Source organism: Lygodium microphyllum, chromosome 7, assembly GCF_053477565.2.
Source record: "Lygodium microphyllum isolate KBCC chromosome 7, Lygodium_microphyllum_v1.1.10, whole genome shotgun sequence".
NCBI classification, from domain to species: Eukaryota; Viridiplantae; Streptophyta; class Polypodiopsida; order Schizaeales; family Lygodiaceae; genus Lygodium; species Lygodium microphyllum.
In genome coordinates, this window is record NC_141141.1 from 148,799,317 (window position 1) to 148,820,205 (window position 20,889).

A 20,889-nucleotide genomic window follows, 5' to 3' on the forward strand; every position below is an offset into this window, starting at 1 on the left:
AGAGTTACCTATTCTCCATTGTGATAGTCAGAGTGCTATCATGCTAGCAGGGAATCCTGTCTTTCATGCAAAGACAAAGCACATACAAGTGAAGTATTACTTCATTAGAGATGTACTTGACAGCAAGAGCATTGAGCTTGTCAAAGTGCATACAGATGATAATCCTACGGACCTTCTCACGAAGGGTCTTCCAACAAAGCAGTTTGCTCATTGCCGACAAATGATGGGAGTTGGATAGATATATTTATTTTAGCTTTGTACATACTTAGACTTAGCTGATTCTTTTCTCCTCTTAAGGCACATTGCCTTTAGGTGGGAGGTTGTTGGGAATAAAGGGCCATCGTGCCTTTTATATGTGCACGGGTGTGAACACACCCTTAGCACATTGTACTTTCATACATATATCTATCTAAAACCTAAAGTGGTACACTCGTCATTATACCGAAAAAACGTGTTCACTCTACTCTGCTCACTCGCACTCTCTCTGTCTCCCTCACTGAGCGTAAGGTCTGTCTACCTCTATCTCCGCGCCTAATCGATTCCTTCAACATGGTGGAGGTCCATTTCCAGATTAAAAGATTATCTGCCAGTTCTACAAGGGCTTCTAGAGTATCCTTAACTGCACCGATACCTCTTCAGATGCTCTTACCAGAGGAAAATTTTGCAAGTTTAAAAGGGCTAGGTACGAAATTAATGAAAGAATGGAATAGGGATGTAAAAGAAGCCATTGAAAATCATGAACAGCAGTAGCGAAGGTTCAAAAGGACTTCAGCTTGCTTGGAAGAGACATACTTATCCTATCAGGCTATCATGAAGAGAAGTTAAAGAATGATCAAACCATAAATTCTCCAGAAAAACAAATTGTCAAATTACTTGAAGGTCTGGAAGCTGGTGTGCCAAAATCATTGCCAAGTTCATCTGATGGTCAGAAACACCTAATGGTGTGCCTGAGAAGGCAGTGTCATTTTCTCAAAGTCACGTGTTGAAATCAGTGAGTGATGTTGCAGTGGGAGATACATCTCCTGAAGTTTCCTTTTTATCAACTGCTCCACCGTCTCGATTAAGTCAGGCACAAACAAATTATCTGATCAAGAACTGTTGAGGCTACGGAAAGATAGCAGGACGTTTTGGAGGGCAAAGTATCGTAAAGTTGACAAACAGAATAGTAGGAAGATGAGCCAGGGTGGCATGGATGGATTGCAGGGCTTGCTTAGCAACTATCATTGAAGACGATCTAAGGATGACAAAGGCGAGAAGTTCGGCTATTGAATTGCACAAAAGACGGTGTTCAACGTCATAAGGATAAAATGGTTGACGGAAGGCAACATTGTGGAAATCGATGACGGTTTGAGAAGGCAGCCCTAGATAGTGAGACCGAAAGTTGCGGAAGAAACATTGAAGAGACCATATCAAGGCACACAAGAAGAAGAAGAACAACAACAACAACAACAACAACAACAAAAAACTGCAGGATGATAATGATGATGATGATGACGAAGAGGATGATGGCGCAAACAAACAGAAGCTCTCTGGTAGAAGGGTTTTTTTCCCCTTCTAACTTATCACTTGCTTATTATAATGTTGGACCAAGAGAAACATTGACCTTAGCTCTCAGAGAACGAGGTGGTCGAAAACGTTAGGCAAAACTGAAGCTTTATGAAACCGACGTGTTCAGAGATAAAGTAGGGTGATTAAGAAAGTGAGTGAAGGCAAAACGGCATGAGATGTGGCGAATGAAGACGGCATATTTCGAGAGAGTGGTGGAAAAGCTTTATAAAAAAGCTTTAAACGAAAAGAAAAATACAATACGGTAGTTCAATGTGTGTAAGAAAAGCATAAGCTTTAATGTTTAAAGCTAAACGCTTTAGTTTTTTTGGGGACCTAAAGAAAAGCGCAACATGTGAAGATGGCGGAAAAACTACATAAAGGGGTCTCCATGAGAGCCTTAGGGCATCAAAATCAAGTGTATAAGGCTAGAGGTTGAGCTTGTATCCCTCGCCTTCTTCAAAGACCACCTCATCAAATTTTGGAGAGAAGGCTAGAGGACAAGCTTTAAGCCCCTCGCCTACATTGAAGTTTCGTCATCACGAGTTGCTATGAAGATTGGCTTGAGTTGAGCTTTAAGCTCCTCGCCTACTTTTGAAGATTGTCATCGAGTTCTTTGAAGTGACTTTTGAATTCAAGCTTGGTGCTCCTCGCTTCATCAAAAATCTTTCTTCATTCCACCTTCTCTTCTCTCTCACTTTGAGATTTCGACTTTGTCTTTCCCAAACCTCTTGTGATTAAATCCGAAAGTCTTTTGAGTATCTTGCCTGTATCTTAATTCAAGAATTTGTCTTGAAACTAAACTCTTCTGGTTAACTATTGTATGTTGAGTTCTTCCATCTCAAAGCGTCCTTGCGGCAAGTGACTTACACAAACCCCCGCGTGAATCTTGTGCGACAACGCGGACGGCTTTACACAAGTCTAGAGACAACAGAGAGGGAGACGGCAAGGGGGGCCGCAATCAGCCCCTCAAGACACAACCATGGCAGTAGAGAGCAAGAGAACAAGCGCCGCCCCCCCCCCCCCCCCCCCCGGCAGAGCACCACATGGCCCCCCCTCATCGTCCCACCCGGCGAGACCACAGGACTCCACATACACCTCCAACGGAGGCGTCACAGGCCACCTCACTCGAGGGCTTACATCCCCCACACCCTCCCCCCCCACGGTCCCCCCCCAACCCTAGCCCACAAACCCCCCCTCCACAGCCACCGGCCCCCCCACACCCGCATTGTGCCTCCAACCATCCCACCATCGCTCAATCCTCCCCCTCCCCACCACCCCCCCCGGCGATCAGTCCCCTTGATCCCCACCCAATACAGGTGGCCCATCCCCCTCCCCCCCCAAAGGAGGTGAGGAGGCCCATACGCCGACATCCTCCACTGACCAATAGCCTAGTCCCCCCCTCCTCCCCACACAACCACCAGCTCATCTGTCCATCCCGCCTGTCACACTTTCTCGAGACAGGCGTAGCTGCTACCACAAGAGTTTTTTCGCAGTGGTCTGTGGTCTTACTTGAAGGTTGCGGAGCGTGGAGCGTTCCCACTGCCTCTGGAGGTGGGAATCTTCGTGGTACGCAAATCAAGGAGTGGCAACGCCCATCTACTAGCACCACCAGATGGACCAAACTATGCTTTCTTCCTTCAGACCTCTCATACAAGAGACTAGACGATGACAAAAATAGAGGAGGTGAAGAGTCAGGTGGCAGACCACATCTCCCAGTGGATGGGAAAAGGAGGACTAGTACTCTTCTCCCAGCAATGGCCAGGTTGCATAATGGACATTAACTGGTGGGCTGGGGCCGAGGTCCCACATCTGAGCATTATCTTTCAAGCCCCTCCGCACTAGAGAGCTCTGATGGATGTGATCGAGTAGCCCCTGGCACAGGCGGCTCGTTTCTACCAATGTACAGAGTCACGCCTCTCAGCCTGTCTAATAGATGCCCTGGTAGTATCACCAGGTGCATCTATCACTCCCATGGTCCATCCGAGGGCTACCATGGGGGAATGGAGTTCACCATCCACGCCTGCAACAAAGCGTATCCGCATGTCCCATGGCTCTTCTTCTTCGTCAGCAGCTTCCACACCAAACAAATGCCTATTTGGTCAATCACAGGTTTCCCTATGAGTTTACATCTTGCATCTTGCAATGTGGACAGCCTCCACTACAATGGGGCACGTGGTTCCAAAAAGTTGATTGTTGGGAAGGAGCTACAGCCCGACCTCGCCGGACAGATTGACATCTTACTTTTGCATGAGCACAAGCTCACTCTTGCCCAGGCCCAGAGGGTAGGGAAGATACTCCGAGGCAATTCACACACTTACTGGGAGCATGCCATCGGTGCCCACAGCAGGAGTAGAGGCGTATGCACCTCTATTGGCCCGAGCCTCACCGCCTGTATACGGGATCATGAGACGATTGTGGCGGGGAGGGTTCTATAGATCAAATTGGATATTGGGGACTCCGGCCTTGGAGTCCTCAATGTCTATGCCCCTACTGAGGTTAGGGGACTAGAAGGGCAGAGACAGAACTACCAAGGCATGGCTAGGGAGGAGCAAGAGGCATGGGAGGTCTTCCTACTGGCAATAGGAGCATGGGATGCTTGGAAAGACCCAGCTTTCCACACGAGGGAGAGGTCGTTGGACTTCTCTTGGGGATACAAGTGGCTAGGCGGAGTTTTGCTGGAGCGGCTAGACAAGTTTTATGTGGGAGAGTGGGAATGCTCTCGTGGAGGCTAGGTAGGACAGTTGGCTAGCACTACTTTGTCTGATCACTGCCCGGTTCTCCTAACACTTAATGCCCCAGCCTCTACCCTAGACACACGATCCTGTCGGATCCCTCACTCAATCTACAAGAGGAAGGAGGTGAAGAGACAGATTGAGCAGATTTGGACTAGGGAATGGGGCGGGAGGGACCGGATTGCAAAGAAGGTTGTAGAGAACCTAGCCAAGTCAAGCAGGATATGCCAAGAGGCAACCCTACAAGCTAGGCATCAGAGCTGGGAGCAAGAAAGAGCACTCCGGCGAGACCTAGCAGCCACACAGAGACTACTGCAGGAGGCACCAAGGGATCCCATCCTCCACGCACAAGAGGTGCACGCACAAGCAGTCCTCGCTAGCCTAGAGGACAAGTGCTCGGAGTTTCCATTCCACACCTCAGCAGCCTTTTGGGAGCGGAAGGGGGACATGATGTGCAAGGAGTTTTTCCAAGTGCATCAGCCCGACACCTCAGGAAAGCAGATACACAACCTTCAGGACCAATATGGGAGAATTCGCTCTAGCCCAGATGAGGTGATGGAGATTGCCACTGACTACTATATACGCCTTTTCCAGCAGGAAACGGTCTAAGCCAGAGAACAGCGATGTAGACAGCAGGTCTCGGATCACATCCCGTCCCTCGTCACAGAGGAGATGGGACACTCCCTCCTAGACCCCTTCACAAAGAAGGAACTAAAGGAGGCTTTCCATGCACAGGATGAGTAGAAATGCCCGGGAGAGGATGGCCTTTCTAAGGCCTTCTTCACTACCTACTGGGAGGTGGTGAAGGACCCCCTACTGCTGGCCTTCCAAGAGATTTTCAACTCAGGACAGATGCCATGGAGTCTATCAACAGGTCTTATCAATCTCCTTCCCAAAGGGGGAGACCGGTTGGAGCTATCCCACTGGAGACCAATCACCCTGTTGTCAATGGCCAAGGAATGGCAGTACTACTCCTGGATTTCAAGAAAGCCTATGACAAGGTTGACTGGGACTTCTTAGAGGGCACCATGGTGAGGTCCTAAGCATGGATCCGCGGGGTCTTCGCAGCTACTAGCAGGGTTCTCATAGGTGGTAGGCGAGGGGAGGAGTTTCAGCTAGAAAGATCGATCCAACACGGCTACCCTCCGGCCTCGTATTTGTTCCTACTCTTTGCAGAGGCGATGTCTCACTTCCTCAGGTCACGTGTAAGCGTGTTGTGTGGCCTCCGACTTCCGATGAGAGAGGAGACAGAGCTATTAGACTCAAAGTATGCACATGATACAACACTCTACATAGAGGACGATGAGTTGATACTGGAGAGAGTGAGACTAGCTCGCAAGGTGTTTTGCACTGCAACGGGAGTGAAAATCAACTGGTGAAAGTCGGTTGGTTTCCTTACGGACCCAAACTCTAGAACGGAGTGGAGCGTCCACTTGGCATTTAGATGGGTGTGCAGAGGGCAGACCGTTCATTACCTAGGGTTCCAAGTGGGACTCGACATCAATCCTGTCCCACAGTTTCTTCCAATCCTCCACTCTATTCGGCGGAAGTTGACCTACTGGAGTATTGCTCGCCTTTCCCTAGCATGCTAAGCCCTGGTGGTTAACCAGATGCTCCTAGCGATGGCTTGGTACATCGCCTCATGTTGGTGCTTTTCCTCGTTTTGTGTAGTTCAGCTTCGCCGCCTAGTGCGGAATTTTCTCTGGGCTAGGTCAGACAGTTCCAAGGACTCCTGTGCCAAGGTGGCGTGGGCGACCATCATCCAATATGAGTCCAGAGGGAGGGCTTGGGATCATAGACCCAGAGTATCAGAGTCTGGCCCTTTTGGGCAAGCTAGTTGTCTGCGGTCTCACACCAGGAGGGCAGACATGGAAGGTCCTATTGTAGAAGGGTCTCCAGGAGTGTAGACCAAGGCTTGGTGGTGATTGGAGGCCGTCCTTGAGATGGATCTTCATGATGGCCCAGATCACACCCCCCGGATCCTCCTTTCTCCACAGTCTACTTTGTGTGTGGCAGGGCCTCCGTAAGGCCCTAATTCAAAGCCCCCCAAGTTGCCAGGAGGAGATAGACCGCCAACCAGTGATCTCGAACCCCGAGGTCAGAGATCACGATGGGGTATAGATAAGTGAGTGCCCCCACATCTAGTGGGTTGGTTGGGAGGCCGGCTTGGCTCGAACCATCAGGACATGGCAGGAGGTGTACAGGATGGTGGACCACTAGGTGTTGCAACAGGCATGAGGTTGCCAAAGAGGAGTTGAGTTGAGGAGAAGGGAGATTGACGCAACAATCCCTTAGGAGTGGCTTAACCCCCCAATACCAGAGCCGGTACAGCCTGGTGAGGTATGGACCGCTAGGTTTTCACCAACAAGTATCCCCTTATAGGTGGCAGGTAGAGTGAGCAGCGCCCCACATGGGACTTTCTTCACCATGCAGGAGGGGGGGCGTCTGGTCCTTGACAAAGGGCAACAGGATGAGGGGATAGTTGTCCTTCCATGGAGGAGGATTCGGGTGGTTGGCCTTTAGGGGAAGGCATGGCGTCTGGACCCTTATGTGTTCTGGGAGGAGTTCCAAGAATGGCACCTCTGGATATGGGAGAGCAGGCCACTTGATGAGCAAGAGTGGAACCCTAGAGAGTGGCTATGGCCGGCCACTACGGTCGCCAAGAAGCCACCCAGGTTCCTAGAGTTTACAGCTAAGATTGGCAGACACATACTGATGCAAGAGGACATGGACTGGGCGCATTTGTGTAGCAAGTACTGGGCAGAGCACAACATCACAGATCCTTTCCAACGGACTTTCTGGTGCCGCCTATGGGACAGCTCGTCAAGAGCTCCATTTTCACTTCATGCGTGCTTGGGGCGGCCAGGACCTGTTCATGATGCAGGCAGGCAGCCCCAGATGGCGATACCCCCCCCCCCCCCACTGGCTTCTTGCCCCCATCCCCCCCAAACCGCCTCGAGAGGCTTGTACACATGATTTACTTATGACCTTACACTAGCTCTAGCTAGTTTGTTGAGCATGAGCATTCCGTTGTAATCAGTCTTTTCGAGTAATATAATCAGCCACATTTTACTTGCAAAAAAAAACTAGTAAAGATAGGATATTCACTTTTATGATTGAGAAGGGTGGCTACCTCCAATGAGAGGACTTTGACCAAATAATGTTCACTAGATGCTCAAAACAAAGGATCAAAGTGGTAGCCTAGTCTGTTACCTCACAAATGGATAGAGGTCTTGGGCTTAGTAAAGTAGGCCCCTTTAGAGATTATAGTGGGATCCATGAGAGTGGGTGTGGAGGGATCCATTTCTTTATAGGTCATATGCATGGTCTTCTTTGGCTACACTACTAGGCTAGGGAGATTATTCAAATGAGCAAGATCACTATAATAGCTAACAATCACCCCCTACTGGCACAAAGAGGGCATCTCAAAACTATCTGATTTTTTAAGGAGGCTACATAACAGCTTTAGGCCTAGGAAGACACCTCACTGCCTATGGTTGTTAGCTCAAAAGAGATTAGTGGTTCACACATGGCTTGAATATGAGATGGATCCAATGCCATGTGTAAGATGCAGTGAGCCAAAGAAGATGTCACGGAGACATATATTTTTCATGCTTAGCTTTGGTATTATTAATACTATGCACATGTGAAGTGCAAGTCAATTAAATCATGGTGACAACCTAAGCACCCTAAGTATACAATGGTTGACAATGGTAAAAGTTGTATTAATTTATGTTGGACAGGGACTTGTGGGTGTTGGGAATCAGTTTGGACCTAGGACATTAATTAGACCTTTAAAATGTCCTACAATAACATAAGGAGTAGCCATTAATTAACAAATCAATGCTAGTCTAAGGCCATTTAGTATTTTCAACAACTTAAAGTTCCAAAGGGTTAGCATATTAAATGTCAATGGATAGGGTCAAATTGATGATACATTAATTTTCAACTTTTTATTTCTAATTAATTTATGCTAATATTGCTTTAGGAAGGTTGTCACTTAGCAAACTTGCTGATGCAAGCTAAGAGACCGCTATTTGGAGCTGGTCAAGTGTGGACGCAACCATTCAAAGATTGAGGGAGGAAGGAGAAGCTACTAGATTAGCCTTAAGACAAACAAGAGATTGTGCAACATGACAGCATAGGGGCAGCAAGTTTCTTTGTCCAACTCAATGAAAGGTGGAAATAGAAGAGGATCTTGCAAATTGCACTAAAGTTTTACCCCCCTTCTGAGGTTGTTGGCACCATCATAATTTGCATTTAGAACTGCCATTCAAAAGATATTGTCTATGAAAATAGTGTGAGGGAGTGGTTTGCACTCATACCATGTCAAAGAGACAATAGGGTTTGTGGGGAGAAACACAAAATGTACGGCAAGTAGAAGAAACTCAGAAAAACACAAAAGAAGAAGATAATGAACGATGAATCACTGAATCATGCTAAGTAAACCAAGTTAATACACTGGAGCTCAAGCTCTAAAGATGCCTGCACTGTTCTATCTGGTCAAGAGGCAACATCTATTGGAAATCTGCATTGTAGAGTGTGCAAAATGTAGTCCCCGAGTAGTAGGATATCGAAGTAAATGCTAAAGATGAAAGACGACTATTGAGGGGGCGAACTATACTCCTTTGAGGCCATCCAAGTCGCAAAAAATCACCAGCTATACTAACATGTACTTCGAAGGGTGAAGAAGGACAAGATGGCCTGCCAAATGAAGGCATCCAACCCCAGATGGAGTAGAAGCTCCAAAACACAACCTCCTTAGATAGCAAAGTTCCTAGCCAAGCCAATGCATGATTCGTTTGTATTGACAAAATAGGTTTAGTATCTATATACTAATTATAGTAGATTCTATAAAGTTAAATTGATCAGGTGTCTAAACAGCAAAACACAGTCATAAGCTAGCACCTAATGCAAAGGAAGATCACCAAATGAAGGAGGAGCCACCAGACTACCAAACACAACCCAATAAGTGATGCTAGATGCTAAGAGACTGATGGAAAATGCAAGAATGCTGCAAACGCAAGCTTGATGATGACACCAAGTAAGGAGGGTTGAAGGTAGATGATGCACGCTACAAAACCCAAGGTGGAGATGGATGCAAAAGCCATGAATTGAAATGTCCTCCTCACGGGATGTGAACCACAATGGAAAGGATGGAGAGAGGAGAGAAGAATGTGAAAGAGAATGATAGAGTGTCAGAAGGAATAAATGTGTGGGATGACAAATGGGTGGAGTCAGTGCCATATTTATAGGCACAAACTATCTGGAGTGGCACCCCAACTCTCTCAACTGGCACCCACTAAAGCCTCTCAGGTGGCACCCCAACTTCCTGGGGGGCCTAGAAACACTAAGTAATGATCCAAATAAAGTCTTTTTGGAGCTGAAAATGGAAATTGAAATAGGAATGAAGTAAAAGAAATGTAGTGAATGACTAGTTTCTCAACACCCAATGAAGGGAACCTAGCCAGCTCCTAGAGGTGGCCTCTCAAACCTAAGTAGAAGAGGGAGAGGAGGGAGCGCTATCACATAGAATCTCCTCGGTGCCTGCATCAGAGGTGATGTGTGTGAAGCAAGACAAGGGAGGTGAATGAATAAATAGCTCTTGAGGAGCCATGGGTTGGCAACAACCATTGTCTCTCGATGGAGCAAATTGCTGAGCCACAAGAGAGGAAGGAGTCGAACAACCACTGTCTCTCGACAAAGCACACTAACGAGACAATACCCAACCGCCATTGACTCTCGATGAAGCTGCCTGCAAAAGCAATGGCTAGAAAAGCCACTAAAGCCGAAAATGGGTGGGGGAAACCTCCATAATGCATTGGAGCAGTCTCAAGGAGGTTGTAGCGCCTAATGAGATCTCAGATCATGCTTTTGCTCGAAAAACTTAGTGCGCATCAAATATGTCTTGTGGCCTAGAGCATAAAAACATGAGTGCTGATGCAGAATGATCTCTGTGGCCTAGAAAGGTGAGGTGGCACAGTAAGTGCTGGAGGAAAAAACATATACAGGGAGCAAAAGCCAATGACAATTTTCGGTGGTATGACCGTTCTTACTACAAGAGGTGCACCTAGTGGTCGGTCCTTCCATCTGAGTAGAGACCATAGCACCGATTTGGCAAACCTATAAAGGGAATGTTATGCCCTTGGACATCTGGATGGGCCTAGTAGCATTGGTCACGATAGTCATGGAGTGACTTAGTGCAAATGCACTAAGGGCACTTCGGGGCTAGAGCAACCAAGTCTTATATATAGGACTCCAAGCCAGATTGAGCGCATTCATTGTGTGATAACCACTCTTGGACTCTTGGCCCGTTGGCCGACACATCCATACAACGGGATGGTGTGGGCTAGTGGTATGGGACACCAACCCTTGGGATGTGGTCGTGGCCCAAAGTGCTCCAAGCTCCCAGGATCGAGGGTGAGCCCGTTTGGCTCTACAGCTAGGAGGTGAGTCTGATGTCCAGTCCCTTTATGTCAAGTTTGGCTTGTGTCATGTCTCGTGGGCAGGTTGGTTCCTAGGGGGACATTTCAAGGAGGGTGGGAGGGAGAAAAAGATAAGGTATCTCCCAATGATGCAGCAGAATATAGGGGGGGAAAGATGAAGGTCATCAGTAGCAGCTCCATCTTTTCCATGTCATGCCATTTAAAGCAACTTATGTTGCATGCTGACTCATGGCTTAACACACACACATCTCTCATGTCCTCCTCCTGCATAACAATGAAGAGTATGCTTCACAAGACGTTGAGGAGCCAGTAAAGTTGATCAATTTGTGAGTCGACAAAGTCACATCCCTCTCTAGAGTAGTAGGTGATCCAGCCTCTAATGCAACAAGGGTGGACCATCACAATAGCCTATCTTGGTCATGGAAAAGCTCTAGCAGAAACAAGCCCAATCCCAATACTTTACTAAGCAAGCCAAATTTCTCACACTTAAAAAATGATGGTTTGCCCCTCAGATTTCTGCATATGTAATGTTATTCATATCACAAGTCTCCATATCAAGCATGTTGATGTAACTATAATAAAAACTCAAAACCCACCATGGGAATTCGGGTTTGTGCATCATGGTCACACGCAAGTAAAGATATGGATCCCCACGAGGTTCCACCTGCTGAGTACCATGGTACTGCTATGTCCCTCCTGAAATATTGACAACCTGCAAGAGTATGTTTTGAGAGGAGCAGATAGGCCTCTAGCATGGCCCCCCCTTTGCTATTCTTTATAAGACAAGGACCTTGCCTTTATACTTTTTTAACAATATCAACCCAACACCTTCTGCCCTGCCTTCACTAACTTGTGGGACCTTATCTCTAATCTCAAGATATCAACCCAAAAACTTCTGCCCTGTCTTCGCTAACTTGTGGGACCTTATCTCTACTCTCAAGATATCCCACTCATTACATGGCCAACATGCCTCAAGAATCTCAACTATCTCCATGCTTTTGTTGCACTTGATCAGATAAATCTACAAGGATTCTGATATGAAGTTCCCTTTCCCCTCACAGGAAAAGGTGATCTCCCTTCCTCCCTCTCTTTCACCTTGCTCTTACTATCTCATTAATTGGTTTGGTTCAAGCAATCTGACAAGAAAGGCAACAAATAATTTATATCAAGGTCCAAGAAGCTTTGTGGGAAAAAGTAAGGAAAAACAACCAAGCATACCGTGTGAGGAATTGGCAAGTATGGTAACATCTTTCACCTGTGATTATATTGTACAAGAGTACATTCAATAGTGTGTCTGCAGTTTTTCACCACCACCAATGGTTTTGCTATCAAAGCCAAGCAACCATTGTTATTCAATAGACAATACGCAGCAGCATCTCCAGGAGATTCTCTAAAGTGACCAAGATGGGAAAGTCCCAAATGGCAAACGGTATATTCACCTTATAACTGTTGGCCTGCCTTAAGTAATATTTGCTTCTTAGGTAACCCATTATTTGCTAGGAAGAAATAAAACACTGGTTGATTTTCTTCGTCCAAAATGGTGGTTGTGTTTAGAACTTTACACTAGGTTAACAGACCAGGTATGTGTTTGCATGATACCTTTTGTCTGCAGCAGCAATGCTCAGAAGCTTTGACATGTCCGTGGATATCAGACGCTGAACACCCTCTGAACAGAGGATTTCTTCTTTCAGCACCTTTATGCTCTCCTTTGATAAAGACTGCTTCAGATTATACCCTTTTACTATTGTATTAGCCACTTCAAATGATAATATCTCTATTTTGCTGCGTCTAGATGTAGCTCCAGAAGCAAAACCGCTCCCAAGATTGAAGTTGGTCATACTGCTGCCCAATGTATCAAGTGCTTCAACTGCTTTGCCAAGGCTAGCCCTCCCAACAAGAGAACCGACTTCATACACCTACAAATAAAAAATAGATTACAAACTAATTAGCAATGAGTCTCAAAACAATTGATTGGGTACTTCAACTGCTTTGCCAAGACCAGCAGATCCATTTTTTCAAACAAAAGAGCCAACTTCATACACCTCATGCATCATTGACTAGAAATACCAATACTACAGTTTCCAATCAGAGGATCAAGTGCCATGTTAAACACAGAAAACGATAGCATGGATCAGCTTTCCTCTGCTGTCTGCAACACTTCAATACTACCTGATTAAGCATCCTTACAAATGCACTGAAATCCAAGTGTTAGATCAAGATGCCCTTCTTCTGCAGAAGAGACAGAGATCAGTTACCTCTCATGTGCATTCACACTGCCTGTTTGGGCTACACAAATATCAAGTATCACTTAAGTCACTTGCGACAGTTTGTATGTGCCAGAAGCTTCATGTTGCCCCTGTAGATTCGTTCCAGTCATAGAGCTCAGGTCTTCCTCTCCAGTATTTGCCTCGTATCAATCACCCCTTTGCTTCCATCATGGTACCAAAGCACAGTGCTCATCCTTGCCACAGAGCTTCCTACAAAGCTGTGTGCAAGTTATACATGGGAGTGCTACAATCCAGTCCTGTGTTTCTCATAACAGAAAGGTGTCATGCTGATTGTGTTTGCTGGTGCAGCAGCATTCAGCCGTTCCTCCACCCCCAACAACCATTTCACGCAGCAAGAGGCCATCTTTTCAGCCAATTGTAGATCTATCCACATTGAGGCAGCAGTCATGGTGCATTAAACAACCAGCCCAGGTGTATCTGTAGTCCAACACAGAAAACTGCTGCAGTATGAGCAGGCAACATCTTATCTACCCTACTTTCAGTCAGTTTTCAATTAATCCGCTGCATTTAAGTGCTCAAATCAGCTTTCACCATCAACATTCTGTGCCAGTTGTCAGTGGTTTTAGCCGATTTGTCAGCTTTCAGCACCAGACATCAGCATCTCTGTAGCACATCATTTCTAGCCTTGGTGAGGATGAAGATTGTCCTCTGATACGATGAAGATATCATGGCCACAACACTAGGAGAGTGAAAAGTGAAAACAAGTGCTGAATGCAAGAGGTAGGATGATAAAGCAAGAACCCCCAGACTGAAGGCAGAATATTGAAAGGAAATGAAGTACAACAATTGTGATGCCTACAGGAAAAAAGTTGGCTGACCTGTAATAGGAGAAATCTAGCTCAACTGAAATGCCAAAACCTAAAATAGACCTACCTAGAAGAGGCCTAAACAAGCCAAGGCATCGGAAAAAGGGTGCTTGTCGAGTACCTAGTGGCCTACTAGGACCTACAAAGGCAGATGGAACAACATTGAATGTTTTTTTTTTTTTTTAAAGAAAAGATGGTTTGCAGCCTATCAAGTAACTGCGCCCCTCCAGAGAAGGAAAAGGGATGGTTAGATCCAACACATTACAAAACAAACAAGCTAACTGAAGCCAGCCTTCCTTCAATGGATGGATGGTAATTCCCTAATTACAACTTAATTACAGCACTAGCATTTATTGCAAAACTGAAAATACAAATTTACTAATCTTTGGACAATGAACACCCGGTTGGTCCCAAAACTGGCACTCTTTTCGGTACTTCTATACCTTTATTGAAGTAGAAGTTAATTTACAATGGGATTCTCCCAATCCCCTTCACAATCCAAACTCCCCTTGCTATCCAAAGTGACCAATAACTCTTCCCCTTGATTCAGGCAATCAATTGGCATCCCCACTTCAAGAAGAGTGGAAATGCCCCAAATTTGATGGCTGGCTAGTCCTCCACCTGATTTCAGCTAAAATCACCTTCAGCCCTAAATAATTCAAGTCTTAAAGTCCTCGATGTCTGGCACGTTCCGGAGGCAGCTGGTAAAACTCTAATTTTTGCTGTAAATTAGGGTTTACACAGCAAAGAAAACTGAAATTCCTCAACCTCCAAGGGTCCAAATATTGAGATCTTAAAGGCTATAAAATGGCTGGTAAAGGAGAGAGAATGCTAAAGAGAGAGAAAAGTTAGAGTTTTGTCGCAAGAAATTATTGAAAATCAGTCAAATGTAGCTGCTGCCCTGTCCCAACAGCAATAAATGATGTTGCCAGCACCTGAAGCCCCAAAATCTGCCGATGCCTTCAACCTGGGGCTGTTCCCCAGCTGCCTAGGATCTCATTCAGCTGTCGACTACTCCTAATCTACAAACACCTGTTGATAATTGCTGAAACTCAACTCATGATGGCTGCTCCAACTCCTCACGATGCAAGAATGAATGATTCTCTCTCTCCCCAAGCCTTCATTTTTGCCCTCCCAACCTTCCCCGCGTTTCTCCCAACCTCCTTTTGAAAAATTTAACAAGTGGCAACTTTTCCAAATGCATTTCCAACATTATCCACATTATTATCTTAATTTTCAGTCTAAAATTACTGAAAACTAATATAATAATTATTTCAATGCCCAAAAAAAAAAAGTCTGACCCGTCAATAATTAAATTGGAAAGGCCACTTTCTCTCCCAACTAACCCTGAGCTATTTTTGACCATCAGATCGACATTAAGTACCATTAAACACCACATCTCTAGTGTCACCAACTAACACTTATGGCCAAATAAATAGGCCAATAACTAGTACCAGATACCACCTAGTATCTATATGATATAACTAACTGCAACTATTGCCTTCAACATCTGCTAATTTGCTTGGGTCCCAAGCTCATCAATTTGCACTAACCTCAATTGCACCTCACGTGTGCAACATTTACTTAAACATGTGATTAAGAATTAATCCACATTTAAGTGAAGCTTGCAAAAATGCATGTCCTCATGATAACCCTCTCCCTTAAAATCCTTGCAATCATCCTTGATTGCACTACCAGATGCATCAAAAGCAAAGTATTGCATTGGAATTTCCATAAGGCATCATAGTCAACACAACATTGTGCAATGTTGTTCAATCATTCTATATGCCTAACACATGCTGAAAATTACGAACCAATAAAACATAACATAAGACTCACAAAGAATCTCAAAAACATTGTCAAATTATCATGTGATAGATCCATTAATCATGAGCTCAACTTATCTAACAAAACTAAACAATCGTATAGCATAAACCATGGCTGAAACATGAATGACATCATAACATATATTGATGTCCATATAATCAGCTAAATACCACTGAAAATTAATGACCATACCCTGAAATCAGTCCCCCAATGATGATTAACTAATGCAAATGTACAAATTTAGAGTTGCAAATAATAAACCATATCATATGCATACCAAACATAGTGCCTAGGACACTAAATAGTGATCTCCTAGCAAACATATTGTCAACTACAATACCCTAATTGTATGCTGAATACATCCCAGATCCACTACATTTGGAGCTATCCATCACTGAGGAGCGGAGATGCTAGCTCTCTCACGAGCATCAAGTAATAATTTGGACCCCTACTCTGTTGACCCTAACTAAGCACGATCTAAAGTCAGCTCTAACTCAAAAGCATCAAGATAAAGCTACAACAATTGAGGATGGTCTACCAAGTCGTCATTCTCCATCCATTTGGCATCCATTGGTGAAGAGTTTTTGTTGGCCCAAGCATGGAGCAATTGTGTGATTAATCTAATGAAAAATGAATGAGAGCGAAAGCTCTAATCGATGCACAATGATACTCCATCACGAATGAAAAGCAATGTATAATGAGTGAGAGAGAGTACAACACTCAAGGCGATCACACTAAATAATGCCACACTTATGTGCTGATGAGGCACAAAGTGTCTTTTTATAATAACATAAAACCCTAACAGCTTAACCATCAAAAGAAACCCTAAATGAAACCCTAACCCTAGTGTCACTTAGTGCCTAGGACGCGTGACACTAGTGCCTAGGACACTAGGGGCAAAAACTGCATTTAATGACACTTAAATGCCTAGGGAGCCCAGATCATGGATCAAAGGGCATCAACGCATGGCCCATGAGATGGCCTACAAACCCCCCCTCCATGAAATGGGTAAACTGATCTACAAAAATGAGAAAATCCTAGAAAAAATGATATATATGGTTGTGGTTGTACATGTTCATCCTCATGGATATAGCAACCTATGACAATACAATGAATGATAGATTACGTTTTAAATGGTATCATGAGTAGAAATGGCTGAATAACTTGAAACTCTAATGGAGGAATAGCTCTCATAAAAAGTTTTGTCAAAATGTCCTCTGAATAACAAGCCCAATCACAATCCATGAATCCATGCATAAATGAAGAAACAACCTTGAAGAAAAAGCTTAAATCCTTGGTGTCCTTGAGGTAAGTGAAGACACTCTTCACTATTTGCCAATGATTCACACGAGGGCTGTCAATTATAATGCTTGATTGGGCAGCTGAATACTTTGTTAGTGATGGAAATATGCCCCCCTCGATGGTGACAATTTGGGAAGCCATAGGTGAGCAAAGAACACCAATATAACTTAATAGCAAGTGGTTGCTGAAAATGATGATGTAATGCTGCAATTTGGACAACATTGATCCCAATAATAAACAAATCATCAATATGGAATAAAAATCAGTAAATCTGAAATATGTGGCACTGAAGAAACATGTGACATGAAAAGATCACTCGCTAAAGGAGTATGATCAAGAGAAATTTCAGCATGTTGTTGATCATAAGGATCAAGACAATAAAGTCCTGATGTGAGAATGCCAGTGAATACAATAAAAGAAGGTATCCAATCTTCATAAACCACACACTAATGGCCATCAAAGAGGGCACACAAGCCTGAAGTAGCAATGGCTAAGATGAAAAGGAGGTTCTTCTTAATACCTAGCACATAAAGAACATTCTCTAACATCTTATAAAACACCAACATGGGAAGGTGTCTTGGAGAAATTAATTGATGAAGAAGATGCATAACCAGCATGGATATTTGTTGGATTTTACCAGCATGCTTATACTTCACTTGATTTTGACCTTTTGCACAATGATGGGTAGAAAAGGCTTGCTCATTGGTCATGGTAGCATTGTGGTTGAGACGGGTTTGTTTTTCCTGCAACCAAAGAGAGACAAGCTTGTCAAAGCTATAGGTAACTTGGTTGCCCATAGTTACCGACCGCAAAGTGGTAGCAAAACCTTGATGTGACGCCGGTAGACCATTAAGAGCGAAAAAAACAAGCTAATTATTTAGGTTTTCTTCATCAATATTTAACAATTGCTCAGTATAAGATCTTTGATGTCGGTAAGATAGGCATCCATATTACCTCCTCCTTCCATGTGTCTTCCAATTGCTTATATAGGTAAGCAACGTGCGCTTCATTGCGCACTTGATATAATGATGCGGGCTTATGCCATGCATCCTTTACTGCCTTGCATCATTAGATGCGTGGAATGATACCTCTCTTCATAGATAAAGTGATTAAGGCATGCACTTGGGCATCACAGCCATCCCATCGAATCTGGTCTTGAGTGGGAGGCATTGTGGAGAAGGAAGATGTTTGGCATCATGAGAGCCACCTCATGATGTGGAGGCAAGAGGTGGTGATGATGTTGGAGAAGCTGGCCTTTGCTCAATCCATTCACAATATGCCATAAATTCTTTGCCACAAGAACACGTCACATCATGTATTGGGTTATTGGTACCATCAAGATTGTCATTGGCACCAAGCATACCCAACAAATCATTATTATTGCTGGCCATGAGTGATGATCAGCAATAAAGTAAGAGTTTCCAAGTGAAGAGAGAGAAAATAGATACCCAAATAATAATAAACCGTTAATTGAACAAATGTTGGCCGCCTCAATAGAGTCGAATAATATGAAGAACAATAATTGCCTCTTGCTGTTTTCTTGCTAGGAGAGAGAAAAATATGCTGAAAATAATTATTTTCAAAAATAAAATAACACCCAATCAAGGCAGCAATCAACAGTATGGTCAAATTAGAGATTAATGGCTGAAAGTGCTCCAATAATGCAATCAGCAGCAGAATTTGATGAAGATTTGCCCAATAAATGTGCCAAAATAATAAAATTTGTCTTCAGTGGTGTCAAGACAAAACAAGGCTAGCAACCAAATAATATGATTTTTGAACACATCCAAGGCCAAGAAATGAATTGAGGCAAAAGCCCCAAATTTTGAACCAAAATTTGAAGAGAAATTGAAGAAATTGGAATAGCTTCCCAATTAATGCCGAATGCTGCACTTCAAGGTGAATTGAGCCTCGATATAGATGAAATTTGATGAATTTCAGAACAGCCCCAAATTTTTCATAGAAATTGGGGTGAAATTGAGCTAAATGGCGAAAAGCCCGAAAATTTGTTGGGAATTTGAAGAGGAATTCGACAATTTTGTGAAACTTTTACCCAAAAGATGTCAAATGTCACGCTCATTAATGAATTGGACCTCAATGTTGATGAAGAATTTCGAATTGTTGAAAAGCCCCAAATCTTTTTTGAAAGTTGGGCAAAATTCGGCCAATTTAGTGAAAAGCCCCAAATATGTTGATGACACTGCTGAATTTCTTCAATTGATGAAGAATTTGGTGAAATTGATGGGAGAAATTTTAATGAAATTTGGACCAAACTGGATGAGTTTGGCGCGAACCCCCAAATTTGGCACAATTTGTGCTTGAGAGAGGTAGCTTGTGAGAACAAGGGTCTGTCTCAAGTGAGATAACAATTTGAAAAATAGACCATTGATTTTTTTTTAATAATCATGTCGAGATGATCAAGGACAAGTCGGCACTTTGTGGTGTGGCAACAAGTTGACATATTGATGTGGAAGGTGTGTCGGTGAAAAGGCGGTAGCTGTGTAGTATGGCTTTCTAATGTGAACACTAGGGCAGCAACTATTATAACAATAATCTACATTGGCTTATGGCTATCCTCTTCCAAGGCCAAACACAAGCCTTTTCTTGCAAATACACTTCTAGCTACATTGTTGTTCTTCATGTCTGCTAGATTTACACCCATTTCCTACATAGAAGATTGTATCAAGTCAGCCAATCTTTTTCCAGAAGAGAACCCCACACATAAGCTATAAAAACTTTTGGCTATGTCTCGCAATCCATGGCCAAGTCCAATATTGTGTCTTTCAAATAGACATCGATGACCTGATTAACACTTAATTACAGCAACAAGCAAATCCACATAAAATGAAATACACACTTTACAGCTTAATCTTGGACAACCAAGGCCACAAAACTTGGTGCCCCTTGCAGTATTTCTTTAACTTATATTGCAAATGGATGGAGTACCACTGAGATTCTTCAACCTCCTCCACTAGTCCAAGAGCTTGCTCTCATAAATGACCAGCAAGCCTTCCAATCCATTTGCCCCTTGATTTACTAGGGGATTGGCCTTCACCCATGCTCCTTGGGAAATAAATAAGCCCCAAATTCAATGCTGGTTTACTAGCGTTTTGACTCCTCCTAAAATACATTGATTTCAACTCTAAAAATTCAAGTCCGAATCCTTCAAATTTGGGCACACTTCCTGAGAGGGCTATCAAACCCTAATCTTTGCTGTAAATTAGGGTCTACAACAAAGATTCACCAAAAATCTCCACCTCCAATGGATGGATTGCTATAAAACTTAGAGCAAATCTAGAAAATGGCTAGAGAAAGAGAGAGAGAATGTTGTAGAGAGAGAAATTTCAAAGATTTGTAGCAAGAATTTGGTGAAATCGAGTTGTTGGCCCAATTTTCCAGCCCCAAATGGATTCATCAACAACAAAAGGGAGCATCAAAGGTTGTAAATCTTTAGGACAACGTGCACTAACCACAATCATTAGCTCCCCCAATCAAGAATATGTAGTCACCTTCACCAAAAATGGTCTCCAACGGCTGGAAAATGGCCCCAAAATTAGGTAGCAGCAATCCAACACCTCTTATATGATTATTGCACTAACACCAAGGTATCAAATATCTCACAATTAATAGAGAATGCACTTATTGTACATGCATTACTGTGTGGGAAAGTTTCTAGCAAGACTAGCAATGAGAAAAAGCCAAGAATGAATGAAAACGAAAACAAGGCTGCCAAGAAGAAAAATCAACAAAGCAGCATTTACAAACATTTTGAACAAAGTAGGGCTTTGCAAGTAGCTAAGTATTAAACATATGAGCAAGATGGTCACATGGCTTATGAATATCTTCAAAGGAAAAGGACAACTAATGACAAGGAGCAAAAAGGCAAGAAGCCGAAACCATCCACCCAATTAGTGCTTAATGTGCTGTGGAAGAAGCCTAA

At 43.8% G+C, this 20,889-nt stretch overlaps 1 protein-coding gene across 1 annotated transcript in view; it reads right to left on the reverse strand.

Moving 5' to 3' along the window:
* LOC148034072 (protein PSK SIMULATOR 1-like) overlaps positions 1-20,889 on the reverse strand; it is a 207,740-nt gene that overhangs the window by 158,968 nt on the left and 27,883 nt on the right. The window contains exon 2 of the mRNA XM_087682064.1: positions 12,326-12,642. Within this exon, the coding sequence (XP_087538190.1) occupies positions 12,326-12,642 (317 nt within the window). The remainder of the gene's footprint in view (positions 1-12,325; positions 12,643-20,889) is intronic.